Source organism: Bicyclus anynana, chromosome 10 (genome assembly GCF_947172395.1).
Source record: "Bicyclus anynana chromosome 10, ilBicAnyn1.1, whole genome shotgun sequence".
Lineage (NCBI taxonomy): Eukaryota > Metazoa > Arthropoda > Insecta > Lepidoptera > Nymphalidae > Bicyclus > Bicyclus anynana.
The window spans coordinates 2514139-2536974 of NC_069092.1; the positions used below are offsets into that span (position 1 = coordinate 2514139).

Sequence of the window (22836 nt, forward strand, 5' to 3'; positions counted from 1 at the left end):
AAAGGAGACTCGTGCTCAACAGTGCCCCGAATGTGGGTTGTTAACGATGTATATAGTTAGTATTTCAATATACACCATTGTATTTTGACATTTGAATCCAAAGGTAATATGGTGTAATTTTTTCAAATAGTGTGTAAGTATAATTTTATATGTAAGGGCTCCATTTTAGCATTTAGGGTCTGCAGTAGGTTTTGTTTAATAATAAAACAATATATAAGTTTGTTTTAACTATTCTATATTTAAAAGAAATAAGTTAACAAAATATTAAACAGCTAATATATTTTTGAATTAATACACAATACAAGACTATTATCACTAAAGTCAATTGACATTTTTATTCAATTCACTATAGCCAGAACTCTTTTTTTTTTAAATAAAGAACTTATTGTTTTTCTAAGTTTACAATAATTTGTTTTATGTTTAATCAACTGCTTGACCACACACAAGTGAAAATTAATATTTAATATTTATTACCTTTAAACTAATTGAATATTTTCCAATTCTGTAATCAAATCCATATGCTTGAAGGAGTCTGGTGTTTTAGTGAATGATTCTAACAATTTAAATTTATTTTCATCTTTACCGTTGTAGTACATTTGAAACTGGTTCGCAAGGCACTGGGCTTCTTTACCAGTCAGTACATTCTGAAAAGAAAGTTTGATGTACAGTAAAAAAAAATATTATTGTATACTTTAGGACATTTTTTTAGCTAAGTTGAAGTTCGAACTTTTTGTTGAAATACATTTTATGTTATACCATAAATTATACATTTTTTTCCCCTCTTTCCTTTATCTATCAGAAATCCGATCAAATGACTGCTTAGAAATTAATTATATATTGTCTACAAAGTATTCTTTATTAAAGTTTTCAGCAACAGCTGTTTGTATAAAATGAACTTTCTTGCAACAAAAATGTAATGAGATGAGTTTTATTTTTAAATTATAAATACCAATTTGGCTGAAATTTGGAATGGAAATAGATTTTACTCTGGATTAACACAGGCTACTTTTCATTCTGGCAAAATCCATGATTCAGTTCAAGTGTTATTGAATAGAAAAAAACGGTTTACCTTATCATATTCTCCACGCATTAAAATAATTCCTTTTTCACTCAGTTCTGTGTAATGCACCATTGTAAGACATTCTGGTGCATTTTCTTGGTGAACCTGTAACATGTTAATAATAGATGTTAAAGAAAATATTAACCTTTACAAATTCTTGAGATATTTAATAGTGGATTCCATAGTTAATATTATCTATGAAAAAGGCAAAAAAAAAAGATGTTTGTTGTGTGGGAGCATCCTTTAAGTGGCAACAAAAATACATCATTTGTAGTATTTCTTGTAAAATCGTTAATATTGACATTACTTTAAACAAGTATGAGAATTATGCGAGGCTTACAGCAAATAAAGTATAGTATGATGCAAACTTTATGACATTAACATGTGCTTTAAGCTACGCAATCAATACAAGATTTTCAGTAACATAGCTCTGCTTCGATATTAAAGTACTTTATGTACCTGCAAATAGCGACACCTACAGCATATTTCCAAAACGTCCTAAAGTTTGTATCAAATTGTACATGGGCTCTATATACCCCTATAAGAACGAGGCCTTAGAGGGGCCATATATGAAAATTAGTTGGGGGTCCAAATAAATGGTAAAACATTCTCTTGAAAGAAACTAAAATGCTTGCTTAAAATAAATATGACAGTGACTGAACATTTTTAATTTTTACTTTTACATAAGGGGCCCCATATCATTGATATGGCTCATAAGGCGGTAGCTACGCCCCTGAATGGGGTGTGTATAATATGTACATAATTATGTATTATGTATGGCTTTATTTTTTACCTGATAAGCAAGTAGTGGAGTAAAATGAACAGCATGCCCATAGCTCTGGCACATAACATACTCGTATCCCTCAGATCTTGGCAATGGAAACAAAAATGTTGGATGTTTCTTCATGTTCTGTTGAATTTTAGTGTACAAATCATTTGGTATGGTTGCAGATATGACCTCTTTGTTTTTGTGGTATTCCTCCCATATAATTTGCACCTGAAATAGGAATCCTATGTTAGAAATCTGAATTCAGATTTAGAAGAGACACTTGTTTATGCTCATAATTAATAAATATTAACCTCAGATGCATTTTTGTCCTTTACAAGATCCACTTTGAAAATATCATTTAACTTCTTATCTTCAACAGCCGCATCATTTTTAAGGTTGTCTTTTGGATTGAGGACAGATGAAAATTGTCTGCAAAACAAACCAAGTGTTACCTATGGAAAGATAATACTGTAACTATTAAATACTATTGAAAGGGTATATCAATTTTCACGCGTACAAATATTTATTATTAGTCAAAAAATATTCGTGATTATGGGTAATTTGTTGGTTTGTTAATGTTTTATAGAATAATTACCTTGTATCGACAGAAGCAAATTTCTTTTTATTTTCTACATTTTGCTTTTTCTGTTGCTCTTCTACTTTTCTAAGAAACTCTTCTGGGGACGTTTTCTGCAAAGTTGCTATGCGCTCAGCATATTTTTCGAAATAAGGATTCTTTTGTAGATTTTCCAGGGCTTTCTCTGATCTACTGGATGTTGTCATTATGTTACGGGTAAAATATTGGGGATGTTTTAAGGGTGTACTGATGAGACGTTTCATACCAAATTTATGGATCAAATAAACTTTAAATACCAACCAGAATATTAATTTTTCAAGTCTAAATCACGTAACATATCAAAATAATTTTTAATTTTTTTAGGTTATGTTATGACATATTGTTTATTTTTAATGGTTGTAGGCTATAGGTTGGAAACTAGCATTTTTGAGATACTTATTATACTCTTTGGTCACTTAGTAAAATAATGATACCATATTTATTGTCATAGTGATGTCCTGTTCTGTATAGGTAAAAAATAGTGCCTCAGATCATTCACTCTCAAAGAGGAATTTTGAACAGAAATTTCTATCATAACGCTTAATGACAGACGGTTGAAAGAAAAATTGTGTAAAATATGTAATTGACCAATTTTTTACCTATTTGCCCTGATCTCTGAGGGTACCACTACTTCCGATTTGAAAATTTAGAGTACCTAATGAAATTTATAATAAAATTCTAAGAATAAAATATTTATTGTAAAAAAAAGTGTACAGTTGTTATTTAGTTACAAAATCCTCCTCCATCCTCATAAACTTGGCGTTTTTGGGAGGATGGCGGGTTCACTAGTATGCTAATTATTATTTAGTAGCGGACCCTGTCAAGCTTTGCTTTGACTCATTCCCTGCCCCTATCCTATTCTAATATCACCATACGCCTCCCCTAGTCTTACCCTACCCTACTCCTACCCTATATCTACCCTACCATACCCTACTCAAGCCTACCCCTACCCTAAGACCCCTACCCTTTTCTATGTCCTTCTCCTGGTTTTAAGCTACCTCTCCACCACTGACTCCACTTGTCAGCCAAATCGGTCTGGCCGTTCCTGACTTGTAAGTATTGGAACAAACCTGATTTTCTTATTATATAGATAATAATATTGTATAGGGGAAAGATTTATTGTTTGTTTGTTTGCATTGAATAAACAATGACTATTCAAATGTTCGACTCGGTGATGGTCGAAAAACTACAATTTCAAACAAATATCTAGCGCCTAAGCCAACGCAAACACTAAGTCTAGGAATCGTCTGATGATGAAAATAAAAATGAAGAAATGTAGACACAGAAAAATATTACGATAAATTTATAACTCCAATATTGGAATCCCGAAGATTTTAAAAAACGGAGGTCCTGGGTACGACCTCCGGCTGGGCCAATTTTCTTAATTGACCCAGGCCTGGTTGGTGGGAGGCTTCGGCCGTGGCTAGTTGCCACCCTCCCGACAAAGACATACCGCCAAGCGATTTAGCGTTCCGGTACGATGTCGTGTAGAAACCGAAAGGAGTGTGGATTTTCATCCTCCTCCTAACAAGTTAGCCCGCTTCCATCTTAGATTACATCATCACTTACCATCAGGTGAGATTGTAGTCAAGGGTTAACTTTTAAATAATAATATTTTATCTTCCACTTTAAAATATCTAGTTCAAACTTATGTCGTATTAAATGACATTGGGTTTTTACAAATTTAAATTAGATTAAGCTAACATTATAATTTTATACAGTTTTTTTATAACGTAGTTTTAGTGGTGAAGTTTCGTTTTTTTTTTGTTATTCAAATTTTTCCTCAACTATAGCAAAAGATATGGAAGCCGAGACGCCATGCTCATCACGCCAACAAGGGGTTCTATCTCAAAAGCTGCTTTTACTGCGAATGAAAAAACTATGATACGCAATGTATTTAAATATGTATTTAAAGAAAAATCCGAAGATGCAGATGCAGAAATTGAATCACCCAAAAAAAAAAGATTGTATTTGTCTCAGTTATTAGTCAAATTATATAAGGTCTTAGAATAATTTTATTATCATCACTGTGATAGGTGATATGTTTATTATTAAGCTATAGACTGAGATTTTTCATAATAAATAATGTAACTTTTATTTATTAAAATTATTTACTAATTTGGTTCAGAACTTATTGAGTTAGTCATTTCCGTTCACTTTGTCACATCACTATTTTTGATTCATCAAAAAATGGTATCACAGGAAACGTCAGGGGAGATCGCTGAATTCATTATTCGACTATAGTTCCTTCCCTCCAGGCTATAGGGCTCAGACGAATTATATTCGGACCTGCCTCGCAAGACGTTAAGCTAAATTAATCAAAGATCAAGAATTAACGATTTATTGAGTTTCTAAAAAATCGGTTTCATTGTTGTGATCTTTTTCGTCATGTAAAGAGTTACCTAAAAATACTGGTTTGTGTACTTAAATGGCAAAATAAACTTCAACAACTTTTAGTTTATTAGAAGATTATAAGATGAAATTACGTTTCATTTGTAAGTATTTGTAAGTTAATTGTGTATATCAAATTAATTATAATAAAAACAATATCGAAAAAGAATCGATTTGTCTGAGTTTACCTAGTCCCCCCTCAGAAAAAATATTGGTGAGTTTGGGTGTGACTATGTACCGACTCTTAAATCTAAGGATACAAGTCCGTATGTAATTGATCTGAGCCAAAAAGGATGCCACGCACAGACGTCAAATAAAGATTCCACCATAGCTAGTAAACAACATAATCTGCATGTATTTGTCTTGTCAATGTCAATTTGTCTTACTGTCTATGTGCTGTCTTACTCTACTTACTCTTTGGTGCTGTCTATTATTGTTAAAATATGGGGAAAAGTTGATGAATCTTGTAGAAATTAAATAAATATCAGATGGAAATGGAGAATTTTTCAAGAGTTGAGAAAATCGGCGAAGGAACATATGGCGTAGTTTACAAAGCACGAGACAAACTATCCGGTAAAGATATAGCGTTGAAGAAAATTAAACTCGAAAAGTAAGTTTTGGCGCGAAAATTGACAGCTGATGTTTATTTTTAAAGTCAAGATAATTAAATTCCGATGAATGAAAAAACCTATTGAAAACTACCAAGTACCAATTAATAGAATGTAATTTAGTGGCTGAACGATCGTGTTATCCAAGATGCTGTATGTTCATTTACAAATTCCAGGAATTTAGTGGACCGAGAGTCTGCTATAGCCAGACACTTTTATTAGGAAGACTGAAAGTTTGTCAGCTTATGCTTATGGTTCTACTAAATTAGAATGTACTGTACGGTAGGCGTGGTACCTGTTTACATGGGAATACGGGAATTTAATATAGCCTATAGCACTCGGGGGATAGTGTAGCTTTCCACAGTGAAACAATTTTTCAAATCGGTTCAGTAGGCGTAGTAGGTTGGTTGAGAGAGAGGCGACTGGTACTTCGGGGCCTAGAGTGGCCAAGACTACAAATCCACCACAGGGTGTAACACTAACTTCTCACCTCAGGCTTCTCAGACAGGGAATTTGTTTAAAAAAAATCAAATATTTAAGATTAAATATTAAACCCAGGATTGCATTTGCAAGCTGTAACTAACAATGAGGCAGTGGAAATAGAGAACCAAGTACTACAGCCTCAAGTGCAAGTGCCTCAGTGCCTCAAGTTGATGAACATTAAACAGCACTAGGATAACTTCTTGGCATGCCCTGTTGAGTGGACTGTCTTGTAAATAAAAAAAAACTAAAATATACAATACTAGTGGACACCCGCGATTCATCCACATGACCTCCTTAATCCAGCCCTGTCACCAAATCAGTTCTTAACAGTACTAACCTCCCTGCCAAATTTCATATTTGTATGTCAATTTTCAATTTTTTTTGAATATCACATATCCCACAAGAACCATGAATTTTTCTGCAATGAGAAGTAGCATGAAAGTAACAGATGTGTTTATACAGAGTCTCCAGTCCAAATTGCTTCAGTAGGAACAGTGCAAATAAACAAACATACTTACACACAAACTTTTACCTTTATAAACTTACTGTGATTTCAGTGAACCAGAAGGTGTACCATCAACAGCTTTGCGAGAAATCTCAGTATTGCGGGACTTGAAGCATCCGGCTGTGGTGGAGTTGTTGGACGTAGTCGTGGCTGACAATAAATTGTTCCTGGTCTTTGAGTTCCTGCACATGGACCTCAAGAAGCTTATGGAATTGACTAAAGGCCCTTTGAAACTTGACCTGGTTAAGGTGATTATCTTTCTCTATCTATCTGTACATATAAAACAGTAAAACTTAATTTATCACAAAATGTTGTAAACCACTGGATATAAAGATGAAATTTGGCAGGGATGTAGTTTATAGTTAGTAACAGTACACATATAAGTAAGGGAAGGTGGGGGCAGCTGCCCCCCCTAGCAGAGCCGTCTGTTACCAGTGCTGGCCCGAAGTAAATTTTAGAATGGAGCATTATAACATTTTTGTACCATTTATGTTTCCAGAGTTACCTACAGCAGCTATTAGAAGGTCTGGCGTACTGCCACGCACAACGCGTGCTGCACCGAGACCTGAAGCCCCAGAACCTGCTTGTAGACACAGACGGGCATATCAAGCTCGCAGACTTTGGTCTGGCGCGCGCCTTCAGTATACCAGTGCGAGCGTACACTCACGAAGTGGTGACACTGTGGTATCGAGCACCAGAAATACTTCTAGGAACTAAGTTTTACTCCACCTCTGTTGATGTGTGGAGCTTGGCCTGTATTTTTGCTGAAATGGTTAGTATCTTATGCAGGTACTAAGATTAATTGACTAATTGGATTAATTGAAGACCGTTTTTTATTGTCTCTTTAAAGTCATTTGAAAATTTGTTGTAAGTAAATAGATTATAATTTAAAACTGAGGGTTTTACTCAATTTTTTCATAGGGCTTGTTGTGTTTTGCTCTGAGCCAGTTTAGTTACAGGCTCATAAAGCTTGACACCTGTGCTTTGGGTCGATAAACAGACTTGTACTTTATATGACATGTTCCATGCATGCCCTGCCAAATGTATTTCTGTTCTTAGGCAAAGGTTGTCTGGCAGATATTGTTATAAGCAATAAGGCCGCAATATTGCACATACTTGTTTTCATGCTTTCTTTGTTGTTGTTTTTGCTTTGTGCAATAAAGCCTAAATAAATAAATAATTTTCAAGGCTTTAAGTAGGCACATATTTAAACCTAATTAAGCAACCTTGTCACTAACTATGGTCCTCATAAAAAGGCTCAAAGTCACTTATAGGGCGATGGAGCAAGAATATGAGTTGGAGTTTCTCTGTGATCGAATCAGAAATTAGGAAAATTGCAGAAGAACCAAAGTCACTAACAAGCTCAGCAAGTCACGAAGCTGAAGTGGCAATGGGACAGGGCACATAGTATGAGAGTCGATGGATGTTGTGTTCTGTAGACAGAAATCAACAAGCGGGTTGCAGGAAGCTGCTGGATGCTGGCGACTGGAGACAGTTGTACTAGGAAGTCCATGCACGAGGCCTATGTCCATCAGCTGATAATCACGACGATAGCGACAACGACAACAATGATGAAGCTTTCTTCATATTCCAGGTCAGCGGCAAAACCCTATTCCCAGGTGACAGCGAAATCAACCAACTGTTCAGAGTGTTCCGTGCGCTCGGCACACCGAGCGACGACGTGTGGCCTGGCGCGCGGCTGCTGCCCGACTACCGCACGGCGTTCCCTCGCTGGCCGCAGCGCGAAGCACGGAGTCTCCTGCCTCCCGCTGCGCGCGCTTCGGTCCACGCTTGCACGCTGTTCGAAGCGCTGCTTCGCTACGACCCGAGCGGGCGGCTGTCAGCTCGGACAGCGCTCCAGCACCCGTTCTTTGCTGACGCTCGCTTGGTGCCGCCGACTCTCCCAGACTTGCCGGCCGCCTCCTCTCTTATACACCACAGCCTTGCGGATCTCTGACTTCGATAAATTTTATTTGACTTGTATTTACTTACTTTTTAATAGATTAACAGACACAATTAAAGAGGACATTGGATATATTTTTCATGTGTAATTTCATTTCCTAAAAAAATTAAGATTGTTTAATCATTTAATGTTATTCGGGGGCAACTTTATTAGGCAACCTATTTGCAATGTCGCTCGTCTTGAACTTGCCGACCTCGTCCTCTGTTTTAAACCAGTCTTGCGTCAGTCATCTCTGGCTTACTTAATCGATGTATTTTATTTGACTTGCATTTATTACTTTTTGATAGACAGATAAAATTAAATTTGAGGACATTGGATATATTTTTCATGTGTAGTTTTATTTCCTAAAAAAAGATTTGATCCAATGATTTATTCGGGCGCGACTTAATTAGGCAACCTATTTGCAATGTAAATATTATCTACCATTAATTTCTTGTAAATAATAATTATCAGATGAGGGAATATATTTCATAAACCGGTTCTTAGACCAGAGTCAGTGAAGCTATAAAAAAAAATTGTGAACCAAGCTAGAACCTGAAACCGTATCTATCTACTAATATTATAAAGCTCAAGAGATTGTTTGTTTGATTGTTTGAACGCGCTAATCTCAGGAACTACTGGTCCGATTCTTTCAGTGTTAAATAGTCCATTTATCGAAGGCTATAGGATATATATTATCCCCGTATCCTACGGGAACGGGAGCCACGCGGCGTCTGCTAGTAGCTAGATATTTATAGAAATCTTGCCAATAGTCGCAAAGAATATGGACCAGGAACGAAATTTCTCCAGCCAGGGATCGAACCCATGACCTTTTGGTGTGTCCAGTGCCAGCCCCTTGGCTGTAAAGTTAGTAGCTATTGAGTTAAATCTACCATCCAAAATAAAAAACTCAATATGCGTCATAATTTTTATTATGTTCCTTAAAATTAATACATTAAAATCTATATATTAACACATTAATATCTAATGTTACCAAACAAAACTAACCCTATAATGTATAGGGTATACTCATGAAAAGCTCATTTGGTATATTTTATGGAAATCATATATTACGAGGCTGCCTGTCCATAATAATAGTGAAGGAAGTTCAAAAAGCTTTTTTATTCACAGAAGATTTTAAAGTAAAATTATTGTATAACCATTGCGCATTAACTTGACACCTGGCTACCAAACACATCCATACAAACAGTACCTACAAACATCATTCGAGCCAGGTGTAAAGGTAATCCGCACGAGCTGTACAATCACCATCAATGTTAACGATAATGACCAGGATCAATAGCGTAACATGCTCTACCATGAGTTGCCGAACTGTGTGCTGAGCGTTTTTACTGATTTTTTTTAATAAATAAAAGCTCAGCATCTCACAGTTCGACCCAGGTCTCGAACCCAGGACTTCGTGATCGGAGACCTCAGACTAAACCTTAAACTAATGAGGCAGCGGGGTTTCTCGGGTTATATGTAAAATACTAGCGGACGCCCGCGACTGTCCACGTGGAAATCTATGTAAAATCTCAATCCCTATTTCATCATTATCAACCCATATTCGGCTCACTGCTGAGCTCGAGTCTCCTTTCAGAATGAGAGGGGTTAGGCCAATAGTCCGCCACGCTGGCCCAATGCGGATTGGCAGACTTCACACACGCAGAGGACTGAAAATTCTCTGGTATGCAGGTTTCCTCACCATTTCACCCCCTTTAATTTATATTTTCGCATGTTTCACATCTATTAAATAGTCCACTAATCATTTTACAAAAATATAACATAAGACATGTTGACAAGAATGATTTATATTTAAAAAAGTACTTCAACCCCTTTTTAACCCTTTAAGGGTAGAATTTTGATAAATCTTGAATGACAATATTTTCAGTATTTTACATACCAATTTTTACAAATATTATGTAACTTGAAAAACGAAGGACTTTCCATACAAACTTTCACACCTTTCGCGAAAACGAAATCAGAAGATTTAATGAATACATTAAAATCTATATAGCGAGGCAACCTGGTATGTTGTTGAATACCCTGAATCATCTGCCATGCTCAAGTAAATCCTAAAAACACCTTATTGCTTTCCCCACTATAGGATTAGACAGACCACCTCTTACATGATAGTTAAGCTAGCTCTGTATAACACAAGTATAACTTCTACACAAATAAACTTATTCTATGGCCTCCACAACTTGAGCAGTCCGTCCTCACTATATGTGGCTAGAAGATTCTGATGAGGGTGATGAGTCATACCAATGACAGCTTTCTCGTGAATCTGTTAAATATGAAAATAATAATTCATAGGTCATATAGTTTGTCATCTATACTTATAATAAATCTGTAGCGAGGTCAATTCTGTACATGAAATATATTTCTATATTTATTATTCTTCATACTCCTTGGCAGGTGAAGTATAATTTTCATCACGCTACAATCAATAGGAGCAGAGCAGTAAAAGGAAATGTTGAGAAAATGGAAGAAATTACTCCATTTTTTAAGCTTCCGTCGCCGTCGCGTGGTAGGGTAGGGGTAGAGTAAGGATAGAGTAGGGTTAGGGTAGGGGTAGGGTAGTGGTAGGGTAAGGATAGGGGTAGGGTAGGGTAGATGCAGGGTTCACGCGGTTTCATATTCGACTCACTGTTGAGCACAATTCTCCTTTCAGAATGAGATTTAAGTAATGTATTTTCCACGTGAGATTCAGTCTTTTTTTACTATGATTATAGGGAACTATGATTTTATGTTGCTCAATCCTGTAGGCTCTATCCTCCAGTGAAAGTTCCGTGTATTAAGTCAGTCGTTCCAAAAATTAGCATAAACAGAGAGACAGACAGACAGACATATAAAGGAGATGGTCCAAAATTGTATGGAGCCCAGGATCAGACATTGTACCTTGGCGGAAATAAAAAGAAATAAAATTTTTAACAATTTTCGATTATACAATTAATTAATAATAGAATTTAAATAAATTCATTATATATTCATTATCTTCCAAGAAATGCAACACTTAAAGGTAATAATGGCGGGTTGATGACATTACGCAGTAGTCGTTTTGATATTTGCTGTCAATTGTCATGTCATAGTTAAGATACCCTACCCTTAGAATAATTAAAGGGCGCCATCTTCAAATAACCTGTGATATAACTCAAAAACTTGGGTTTGATTTTTCATAAAATCCTTGTATTTTTTAAATTCTAATGATATGTTGTACAAGTACGGACCATCTCCTTTGCAAAAAGATTGTTTGTGTTTTTCTATCGTGTAAATAATTATAAGCACTTGAGTTATTTTGAAATCATTGGAAAAAACGCTTTAACTTTCATTGCGTTGGTACGAAAGAGATGGCACTGAGGCAGCTCCGCCGGCAATGGACGACATTTTGTCTATTTTCTTTTCATTTGGTCACATGTTAACGTCACTATATACTTTCATTTAATAACTGTGTTTTGCCCTTTAGATCCGCTTCTGATGTCGACCCGAATGGTGCATCCCACATATATGGTAACTAGCGGATACCCGCGACTTCGTCCGCCCTTAGACCTCTTTAATCCGGCCCTATCGCAAAATCCGTTCTTACTATAAACTACCTCCCTGCAAAATTTCAGCTTTGTACAAGCGGTTTTCAAGATTCCATGATGAATGAACTTTCGCATATTACTAGCGGCCGTCTGCGACTTCGTCCGCGTGAAATTCAGTTTTTCACAAATTCCACGGCAACCATGGATATTTCCGGGATGAAAAGTTGCCTATGTGTTAATCCAGAGTGAAATCTATTTCCATTCCAAATTGCATAATCCATAACTTGTTAGGAGGACGATGAAAATACACACCCCTTCCGGTTTCTACACAACATCGTACCGGAACGCTAAATTGCTTGGCGGTACGTCTTTGTCGGTAGGGTGGTATTAGCCACGGCCGTAGCCTCCCACCAGCCAGACCTGGACCAACCAATTAAGAAAACCTCAATCAGCCCAGCCGGGGATCGAACCCAGAACCTCCGTCTTGTATATCCACCGCACATACCACTGCGCCACGGAGGCCGTCAAAACGTCACAATATGGTAAAAAGAAGTATGTATTAGTAAGTATATGGTTTGTCTCACATTGATGGTCCGCTCCAGCTTCCCGCTGGCGGCGCAGAAGGCGTACAGCACGAGGTCCTCGCCCGCGCAGTACACGAGGCGGCCGCGCGCGCCCAGCGCCGCGCACACCAGCGACCCGCCCTCCGCCTCGCGCCGCCCGCTCGAGAACGAGCGCACTATCTGACCCTGTGGCAAGAAAGACAGAAAATAAATTTATTCGTATCTAAAAGTTACAGACAGTCAATAAATACCCTATCCTTATGACAGCATGTCTGTCTGTAACTCTTACACACACCACCATTTCAGCTTGAGACCCTTAAAAGTTAGATGTTTAACCGTGTTTTTCGAATAGTTGTCAAAAGCGCCATACTCAACACCGAGAGGTTCCATCCCTACCCACTGGATTATTGTCATTATTATATTTTTTTTTTTATTCTTCACAAGTTAGCCCTTGACTACAATCTCACCTGATGGTAAGTGATGATGCAATCTAAGATGGAAGCGGGCTAACTTGTTAGGAGGAGGATGAAAATCCACACCCCTTTCGGTTTTTACACGGCATCGTATCGAAACGAACGGAATCGTATCGGAACGCTAAATCGCTTGGCGGTACGTCTTTGTCGGTAGGGTGGTAACTAGCCACGGTCAAAGCCTCCCACCAGCCAGACCTGGACCAATTAAGAAAACCTCAATCGGTCCAGCCGCGATCGAACCCAGGACCTCCATCTTATAATTTCACCGCACATACCACTACGCCACTGAGGCTTTAAATATATATAGTTGCTTCAACGAGAAGAAGGGCGATGTAACCTTTTTTACTTACATTAACTTAAAAAAAAAAATTTGGAAAATATACGGTATTTAAATTTTTTTAAATGATATTTTGAAATTAGATTTAGTTTGAAATAAAATTATGAAAAACGGAATAAAGCGATCATACAACGTAAAAGTTATAAGGATGTTTTATATTCTTGAATGTATATTTGTTTAATCTGTACTTAGAAATCCCCGCTTTGCCTAACTTACCAGTATATAATTATATAAAACACCAATTCATAAAATAAATATCTACAAATGAAATATAATAAAATCAACATCTATAAAATCAAATGGCGATCCGAATGTTTCCGAATCTATTAAATATTTTTTATCGTAATTAGATGAAAATTCATTTAAGAAGTTTTCGCTTCCTTATATTAAATGTGACATTTTTCAATAAATGAACTATAAACATAGACGCACAAATAACAAAGATATTAGTAATTTTGTTTGAACGCCCATACAAACCTAAAGACCAGCGAGCCAACGACGTCACTAAATCGTACCATTTTGTATTGAGCGTTTTTCAGGGATCCGCGGCAACGCCGCAAATCTGACCCTTTAAATCCCTGTAGCTCCGAAAGTAATGATCGCAGATACCCTGTTACTTTTACAAAATTGCTTTGCTATTAGTATACTCTTAATTTATATACAATTTAAAAAACTGTCATCATCCCTATTGAAGCCGAGAGCAGTGCGGCAGATAGCAAATAAATAAGATAGAAAGAGATAGACATATTTTGTTTGTTCCGTCGTCCGTCGTTTTGTTTGTATAATTGTAGAATTTGTACAATTGTAAAATATGTGGTACCTGCATGTTCATGATGACGACGGTGTTGGTGCGGTTGCACACGACGAAGTGGTCGGGGTTCTTGGGCGTGAGCAGCAGCGAGTTGACGGGCGGCTCGCCCGAGCCCAGCGGCTTCAGCGTCGCCGAGCACTCGCCCGTGCGCACGGACCATACCTGCGCACAACGATTATATAGCTGTATATGCGTATATAGTAGTGGCGAAGAGTCCATACAGGCCGAATCCCACCGGGTTACCTTTTACAAAATCCATACACATTCACATTGTATAAGAAAGTTTATATCAAGCGGTATGAGTTTCCTTTTCTTTGGGACGGCTTACCTTAGTCAAAATTCCATCCTTCGCCACTGGTATATAGTATGCTTGTATATAGTACACGGCATATGCTGAGCTGTACACCCTTTTTTTAAGGGTTAAGGGCAAACATGCTATCTTTAGGGTAAGGTACGTCTTTAAGGTGTGTAACTTTTAAATCTGAATAAATTTATTTCCGTTCTTTCTTTCTTTCTAGTAAAAACTCCTCATTCGGGATTCGTTTATTCGTGTTTTCACTATTCGCGACCTAATTCCTTTATTCGCGGATCTGACTGCCGAAAATGACATAAAATGTGCATTACAATTTAATTTGCAAACTTTTAAAAATTGTGAAAATTACGAATGGAATAATAAATGGAACGGATTAGTAAATGAGATTTAGTTAAATAATGGTGCTCACTGCTGAATCAGTCTGAATTAAGGAAGCTTTTAAAAACTCTCATGCAAGAAAAAATAACTTTGGTAAAAAAGTTCAATCAATTGTTTTATCAAGAATGTATATAAAATACTATTTCACATAATCCCATACAAAATATTATTCCACATTCGGATTGTGACTCTGGTCACAATCTTCGAGCATATAATAGTCTTTCTTACAATAGTAACGTGTGTTTCATGTAAATCTATATATATAAATGAAAGTCGTGTTAGTTACTCCACTTATAACTCAAGAACGGCTGAACCGATATAGCTGAAAATTGGCAGGGAGGTAGTTTAGAGCCAGGAGAAGGACATAGGATACTTTTTATAAAAAAAAGAAAAAAAAAATAAAAGTCGGGTTTTCCTTCCTGACGCTATAGCTCCAGAACGCACGAACCGATTTCCACGGTTTTGCATTAGTTGAAAAGGTCTCGGGCTCCGTGAGGTTTATAGCAAAGAAAATTCAGGAAAAATTTCAACGTAGGGTAGGGTAGGGGTAGGGTAGGGGTAGGGGTAGGGTAGAGGTAGTTTAAAGGTTACATCGAGTTTCACGCGGACGAAGTTGCGGGCGTCCGCTAGTTTAGAATAAAATGAAACGTACTTTAACAGTGCCGTCGGACGAGGCGCTGAGCACGCTGTGTCCGTCCGGAGTGAACACCGCCTCGTTCACGAACGACGTGTGTCCGCGGAACTCCTTCAATATCTTGCCCGACTTTAACCCGTGGATCCTGTCAACATTTATTTGTATTATTGAAAAATCACATCAATTACTTTGGACTTGACTTCCTCACGACTTAATACGCATATTTATATAGAAGTTTGAATAATCACGACACCTTCCACACCTGCACACGTTTGAGTACGCTCACCTGATGGTGCGGTCGAAGGAAGCGGACAGTATCTGCGTGTTGTCCCTCGTGAACTGCAGACACGTGACGCCCTTGGCGTGCGCGCGCTCCAGCTTGCGCTGCACCTGGCCCGACGACACCTTCCACACCTGCACACAATATACACTTATACAGCTTATCAATTACATTCATTCCTGGGGATTATAATATCTATTAGTTCGTCAACTGCCAATTCTGTATTATTCTGCCGCCCGAGGGTCGCGTCGAGCTAAGCCTTGAAAAAGAGACTTAAAGGGTTAAAAGGCTGTTGTCACATATTGATCACCTTAATTTTGCCGTCATTGGAGCCGGCGGCGAGGGTGTCACTGTCGCGCGCGAAGGCCAGGCTCAGTACGGCCTCCTCCATGCTCATGTACTCATCCTGGGCCTGGTAACGCAGGTCCTTGCGGATCTTGCCCGTCGTGAAGTTCCACACCTCCACCAGACCGTCCACTGACCCAGTCACCAGATATTGACCATCCGGGGAGAATCTGGAAAAGTTGGGATTGATTATTCAAAAGAGAAGTTTACATACTAATGTTTCCAAGGTAGTGATTGACATTTATTTTATTAGTTGAATGTAGGAATCAACATCACATAGATAACTCAGATTGTCTTACCCACTGAAATGTTTTTGGGTTCTACTTTGTACTATGGGTTCCAAACGACAATATACTAAATGTTGTTTGATTGAAATTGGTTGAGTAGTTGAAGGAGTCCATTGCGGATAAACAATGTGACACTTAATTTTTAATTTTTATGAAATATAATTAGTTGAAAACATATATATGTTACCTTGCACATTCAACATGTGACTTCTGACCAAACCGGATCATTTTCGAGAGTTGTGTAGGACATTGATCATCTTCTTCATCTCTTATCGCGGCTTTACCACGGAACAAGTCAATGGTTGTACCTGTAAAATACATTATTAAAAATATGATAGTGCAGTCAAAATACAGTTAGAAGATGTGGACTGACCCCGAAGAGAGCGGTTAATAGATACATTAGAACAAATGAGTGTGGAACAGTCACTTAAATTGAAAACTTGGCGTCGTAAAACAGCCAAATACTTTTCCTGTTTGACTATTAGAATAAGAAGCTTGTTGAAAATTTTATATTAACAAATAGAACTTACTATTTGGTGAATGTTTAATTTAAATACTATCCAGGGGGTAGAAGTCCTTGTTGCTGCTGCAAGGGCCTGCCACAGTAAAGCCAGACAAGAGGAAGGCACCACAGTCTTCGCTCACTCCTTTCCAAGACAAATCTTATTACGACAAATTGACCAATAGCGCCAAATCGGAGATATTGCTGAACAGCAGACTGTTGCATTGAGATAAAAGAGTGAGTGATATTTCTAGTTCGACCACAATTGGTCAATTTGTCTTCAGTCTTCATTAGGTCTGTAGGCCACAGGTGAGCAAATATGACGAATTACTAACCAGGTGGTAAAAGCCCTTGATGCTGTTGCCACTTGAGTGCCTGTCCCAGCAGCGCCAGCAGACGAGAGGAGGGCACCACAGACACCTCTCCCGCCAGCGCAGCCGCGAGCGCCGCGCGTCGCCACTCCTTGCCGCCGCCCGCCGTACCGCGAGCGCCACCGTAGGCCTCGCGTGGGTCAAAATACGAACGAGCTAACATGTTCTCTGAAAGATCAGGAAACAGTGTCATCATCATTACCAGCCAATGGACTGCACTGCTTGGGAATAAGAATTTTGTAAGGACTTCCAAATACCATGGTCTGGACCTTCCTAGGCCTGTAGCCTTTAGCCATGATTTCCTTTCTACAAACTCTAACTCTCCGAAAATTTAAAAATGTATTGGAATGCCAATCACTATCGACAGGTCAGGTGATTAAGTTGTTCAAGCGGTTTCAGACTAGCGTATTATACGCGCCTATGAGCTCGTTTTTGGAAGTGCATGTTGGCGCGTGTAGGCGCGCCTTGTCACACGCTTAACTAGTACGAGCACACTCTGTACACTCCATGAGGCGTTCGGCGACCTGGGCGGCCTGCTAAGCTTCTGGAGCGAGCTCGGCTGGCTGGAGTAACTCCGGCGGGGATCAGCACCAAAGGGACCAACGTACAATGGCCAACCACAAATGGCCAAGTGCGGAAAAGGTCCAGGAAAGAAGAAGAAGAAGAAGAAGAACTAGTACGAGCGTTGACGCGCTTCTAAGCTCGTATAAGCGCGAGCCGCGAGAGGCACCTCCCAGAGATACTGACACGACACCACCGGTTCCAGCGAACACGCCGAAGTATGCCCGTTTACGTGAGTCAGGCTTTTTGAAGCTCGTAATGTAGCGCGCGTGTAGGAGCTACCGTACGCGCTACGTAAAAATACGCTAGTCTGAAATCACCCTTAATTAGTTTCCGAAGCGTTAGCATTCAACATGCCCTGAATTGAGCAGCATTTTGCTGTATATAATGGTTAAAGAGAGGTCAACCAACACAACAAAAATTCTATTTTTTTCAAGTCTTGACTGTAAAGAGAGATGGAAACGTGAAACCCTACCCCTACTCTAACCCTAAGTCCTATGTTCGTCTTTTAAGCTACCTGTCCACCAATTTTCAGCCAAATCAGTCCAGCCTAAATATCTTCATCTCCTCATTTGGAGTTATATGGTTATGGGAGGTTTAATTGTACAAAAAAATTAAATTGTTTTGAAAAAGTGTTATGTTAACTACTTTTCTCTGTACAAAGGTTTGTTAAAAGTGACAGACCATAATTGTTTTTGAGAATTAGGCTAAGAGTGGAAAAAATAAATTATTTGGTAGCTCCATGTAATCCAAATTGCAGCCATTAAAGTGTTTTTCAAACATCATGGGAATGGTGACAGTTGCCTGTATGACAATTATAATATTGTGAATCACTGCAAACTTTCAAGAGTAAAATGAACTGTCACCTGCACCATACTGCATAAAACAAACCATAATAATTATTTACACAATAAATAGTATACAAACCTAAATGCATATATCTGTCTGTTTCTTGTTGCTTCATCAGTAAGCAGGGCTGAGTTTGCCGTAGCAGTGTCCGGGCAGCACCCAATTCCCTCAACTCTATCAACTCAAGAACGACTTGTTCGTACAGATCCATCAACTTCTTGTCTGGTAACTTTAGCGAAGCAGTGGCTTTCAGGACTGTGTCCCAGTGGCCATTGTTGATGTCTGCACAGAAACCATCAACACTATCAACTGTATTGAGTGACACTCCTGTTTCTTCCTGAAATTAATATTTTTTTAAATTCATTGTTGCACAATTTTTCTTGTTATCTGTTTTAACAGCTCACAACAGGGCTACGCTTCCCTCAAATAAGAGGTGTGGTCTTATTTGCGTCTTCGACAAAGATTGGCTAGGAAAGATACATGACTATTAATCTATATTGATCAGTCATCAGTCAGAGTCAAGTCTCCTTTCAGAATGAGAGGAGGTAGGCCAATAGCCCACCACTCTGCCCCAATGCAGATTGGCAAACATCACACACATCTGGTATTAAGAAAATTCTCAGGTATGCAGGTTTCCTCACGATGTTTCTCCTTCACCCTATGAGATGTGTTAATTAAACCTTCAACTTATTAAAATGCATAGTTGAAGGTGCATGTCCCGGATGGGATTCAAAACTACCCCTCAGAGTTCATATGCAGTGGGCTATCTATCCTCTTCCACTGGGCTATCACGACTCTCTAAAACCCTTCTCTTTGTGATTTTAAAATAACTGTGTTTTATCAAATGCATCTAATTATTTATAGAATACCAAAACACAAACAAGATTTGTTAAAATGTTTCTTGAGCAACTTATAGGCTACTTTTTATCCCAAAAAACCCACGGTTACCACGGGATTCGTACAAATCTGAATTTCACGCAAACGGAGTCGCGGACGTCTGCTAGTTACGAATATAATTTACAATAATCTGCTACACTACACTAACCTGCAATGTTTGTAGAGTTTTTGTTAGGTTAGACTCTTTGAGGTACTGTTGGATGAGGCGAATAACACTGAAAATATTTGTTACATCATTAGACATAGCCATTAATTACACAAAATAAAAAAAGCATTTATACTTACTCCGCTGATTCAATTTCTATCGACATTGTTTTGTTTTAGATTTACTAAATTAAAACTAACTTTTAAATGTGGTCAATGATGGTAAGAAAGATAGAGCGATAAGTCCGGTTTATCAAACGGAATTATATAATTTTTAATTAGAAATTATAAGTTTAATTAAATAGACCAAAAGTCCAAAACAAAAATTCAAAACAATCTATACGAGAGGAAAGTATTTTTTTTTTTTAAACACAGCACAGATAGAATAACCATCTAAATCGATTGACAATAACAAAATCCACAGATTAAATTATTAGAAAAAAGAAGGGAAAAGATTGATAGTATTTTTTAATTCAATAGTTAAGCCATTTATAATTGCATATAACCCACAAATGAGTCTCTAAGATCTACTTTATGTCTAATAATATCATTATTCGAAGATAATAAGTCCAAAAAACATTAATTACAATCAAATCCAAATATATACGACGCAAAAAATTTTATATAAAAAAGTGTTTAGCTTGCCTGTGGCAAATTTCTACACAACTGTCAAAATAGCTCTTTCGATGCCAAATATAACTGTTGTTTTATTAGTTTTTTGGCTAAAATTCTCTAAAAAATGCATCGAGATCGAGTTATTCGCGAAGCTTATTCTATAAGCAATCGAATCTATCAAAAGAGTGCCTTTACAAATTACGGGGATACGGGATTTTATTCAAATAATCCCCTGGCATCCAAACGTCACCTTGTTTTTAATGTTGTTTTGCGCGTATTTTGTTGTTAATATCTTGTAAAAAACGAGTGCATTATGAGTTTAGAAGCATATTTAATGTCCGTGTGTTGTAAAATTCAGTGTGAAGTGTTAAAAATGAAAGTGTTATATTGTGTTCAGGTTAGTTTTGGTTCCCGCTTATACCTTATTTAGAGGTCTTGTCCCCGTTTGCGGCCTGCGGTGCGGTGAGTAGTAGCGAGTAAGTTTACTATATAAAGATATCCAAACATTATAATTCAGGTAAATCGTCTATTTCGACGTATCTAAAGCACAAACTGATTGTTTTGATGTAGTGAAAGGCAGGCATTCAGTATTGTTATTGTTGTATGATTTCCCCTTTTTGTGTACTCTTAGTCTATTTTATGACAAAAATAACATGCATGGAGGACCATTTCAACAAGTAATACCAGCTGTTGTTAGTAAACAAAGCTTTTGTGTGTAATAAATTGCATTTATGATAAGCAAAAGCTTTATAGGTCAACCTCTTAATACCATATCAACAATTTTTTCCAAATGTCAAACAACCAAGGTCAAGTTCATCATAATTAAACATAAAAATAGTGAAGATTTGTGACTACCTAAGTCTTTTTAGATTTTTAAATTTTAGGATAAAGGTAAAGAAGATGGATTCTTCTTAGTGATACTTTCAATTTAGCAATAAGTTTAGAAAAGTAATAATACAGTTCTATCACTTAAGTGAAGTTATAGAAGTTCATGAAAGGTTTCTATAAAAGCTGAAACAGTCTGATGCGTTTGAATCCCATGCAAATAAATGTATGTAAGTATGAAGAGATACTTGCCGTTGTTTGGTATGAAAGAAGATTATGTGTTTGGATCCCAGTAACATACATTAAACAATGAGGGGATGTTCTCACTGCAGAATACACTGGAAAAGCAAAGTTATCATAGAATATATCTGCTTATAGTTACTTTACTGCTCGCAGATAAACTCTGAAGTAAAAAATAAATGTTATATACATAATAGTTACTAGGAAACGTCCTGAGGTTTCCTGTAGGCATAAAAGGGAAAAATAGCCTATTAAATAAATAGCCACAAATAAAGTGGCTTTCTATAGGTTAAAATATTTTCAAAATTGGTTCAGTTCAGTAGATTAACAACTAACCAAGCTTACAAAGTTTATCTCGTTAGAAGTAGTATAGATTATAATTACTTTTATTGTGATTCTAAAGAATCTTGGCAAAAGATAGTTTTGAAAGATTTATTGCTGGTAAGAGAAATTGAAGAAGGAAAATGATTTTTATGGTCAGAAATCTAGCCAAAATACATAATGGAAGTTATGTTATGGCTGAATAGAATGAAAACTTTTTAGTTATTGGTATTTTCCCACAATAAAATTGATCAAACCTTATTATTTTAGAATTTAAATTATATTAATATTCTAAATATTTGGGGTTTGATTCCCTATTTTAAATTTATTGGGCGTGCAACAAATTTTTGAATATTTGGGGTAATAAATAGTGGAGGGGATTATTTTTTTTTAATTTGGGGTTTAAATCCCTAAAATGTGATATTAGATGTTTTTTATATGTTCAACTTTGGGGTTTGATTTCCCAATGTGTGGTTATAGTTGATAATTGTTGTGTGTTAAACTTTGGGGTTTGATTCCCTAATGTGTGATTATAGTTGTGTGTTCAACTTTGAGGTTTGATTCCCTGATGTGGGATTATAGTTGTGAGTTCTACTTTGGGGTTCGATTCCCTGATGTATGATTATAGTTATGTGTTCAACTTTGGAGTTTGATTCCCTAATGTGTGATTATAGTTTATGTTCAACTTAGGGGTTTGATTCCTTGATGTGTGTTTATAGTTGTGTGTTAAACTTTGGGGTTCGATTCCCTGATATGTGATTATAGTTAATAATAGTTGTGTGGTCCACTTTGGGGTTCGATTCCCTGATGTGTGATTATTGTTGATAATAGTTGTGAGACCAACTTTGAGGTTCGATTCCCCGATGTGTGATTATAGTTGTGTGTTCAACTTCGGGGTTTGATTCCTAGATGTGTCTTTATAGTTGTGTGTTAAACTTTGGGGTTCGATTCCCTGATATGTGATTATAGTTAATAATAGTTGTGTGGTCAACTTTGGGGTTCGATTCCCTGATGTGTTATTATAGTTGATAATAGTTGTGAGACCAACTTTGAGGTTTGATTCCCCGATGTGTGATTATAGTTGTGTGTTCAACTTCGGGGTTTGATTCCTTGATGTGTGTTTATAGTTGTGTGTTAAACTTTGGGGTTTGATTCCCTGATATGTGATTATAGTTAATAATAGTTGTGT

The 22836-nt window shown here is 37.3% G+C and overlaps 3 protein-coding genes across 4 annotated transcripts; 1 reads left to right on the forward strand and 2 right to left on the reverse strand.

The window, feature by feature from the left end:
- Positions 1-214: 214 nt before the first annotated feature.
- Positions 215-2884, reverse strand: LOC112050743 (ATP synthase mitochondrial F1 complex assembly factor 1). The gene is made up of 5 exons (XM_024089090.2): positions 2425-2884; positions 2141-2258; positions 1854-2057; positions 1070-1165; positions 215-644 (listed from the first exon to the last, which is right to left on the reverse strand). The coding sequence occupies exons 1-5, from the start codon at positions 2667-2669 to the stop codon at positions 477-479; spliced, it is 831 nt and encodes a 276-aa protein (XP_023944858.2). The 5' UTR covers positions 2670-2884; the 3' UTR covers positions 215-476.
- A 2359-nt stretch (positions 2885-5243) lies between these two features.
- Positions 5244-8723, forward strand: LOC112050732 (cyclin-dependent kinase 2). Of its 2 annotated transcripts, none has more exons than XM_024089072.2 (4): positions 5244-5446; positions 6485-6680; positions 6932-7204; positions 8027-8723. In XM_024089072.2, exons 1-4 carry the CDS (start codon positions 5325-5327, stop codon positions 8387-8389), a joined length of 954 nt encoding a protein of 317 aa, XP_023944840.2. In that variant the 5' UTR covers positions 5244-5324; the 3' UTR covers positions 8390-8723. The 2 variants fall into 2 exon arrangements, with proteins under 2 accessions (XP_023944840.2, XP_023944848.2); XM_024089080.2 differs by lacking the exon at positions 5244-5446 and adding an exon at positions 5470-5597.
- A 565-nt stretch (positions 8724-9288) lies between these two features.
- On the reverse strand, positions 9289-20018 carry LOC112050336 (WD40 repeat-containing protein SMU1). Its single transcript, XM_024088589.2, has 11 exons — positions 19788-20018; positions 19651-19717; positions 18684-18942; positions 17160-17363; positions 16510-16630; positions 16001-16205; positions 15697-15824; positions 15429-15555; positions 14095-14247; positions 12486-12650; positions 9289-10661 (listed from the first exon to the last, which is right to left on the reverse strand). Exons 1-11 carry the CDS (start codon positions 19811-19813, stop codon positions 10563-10565), a joined length of 1554 nt encoding a protein of 517 aa, XP_023944357.1. The 5' UTR covers positions 19814-20018; the 3' UTR covers positions 9289-10562.
- Between the last annotated feature and the right edge of the window lie 2818 nt (positions 20019-22836).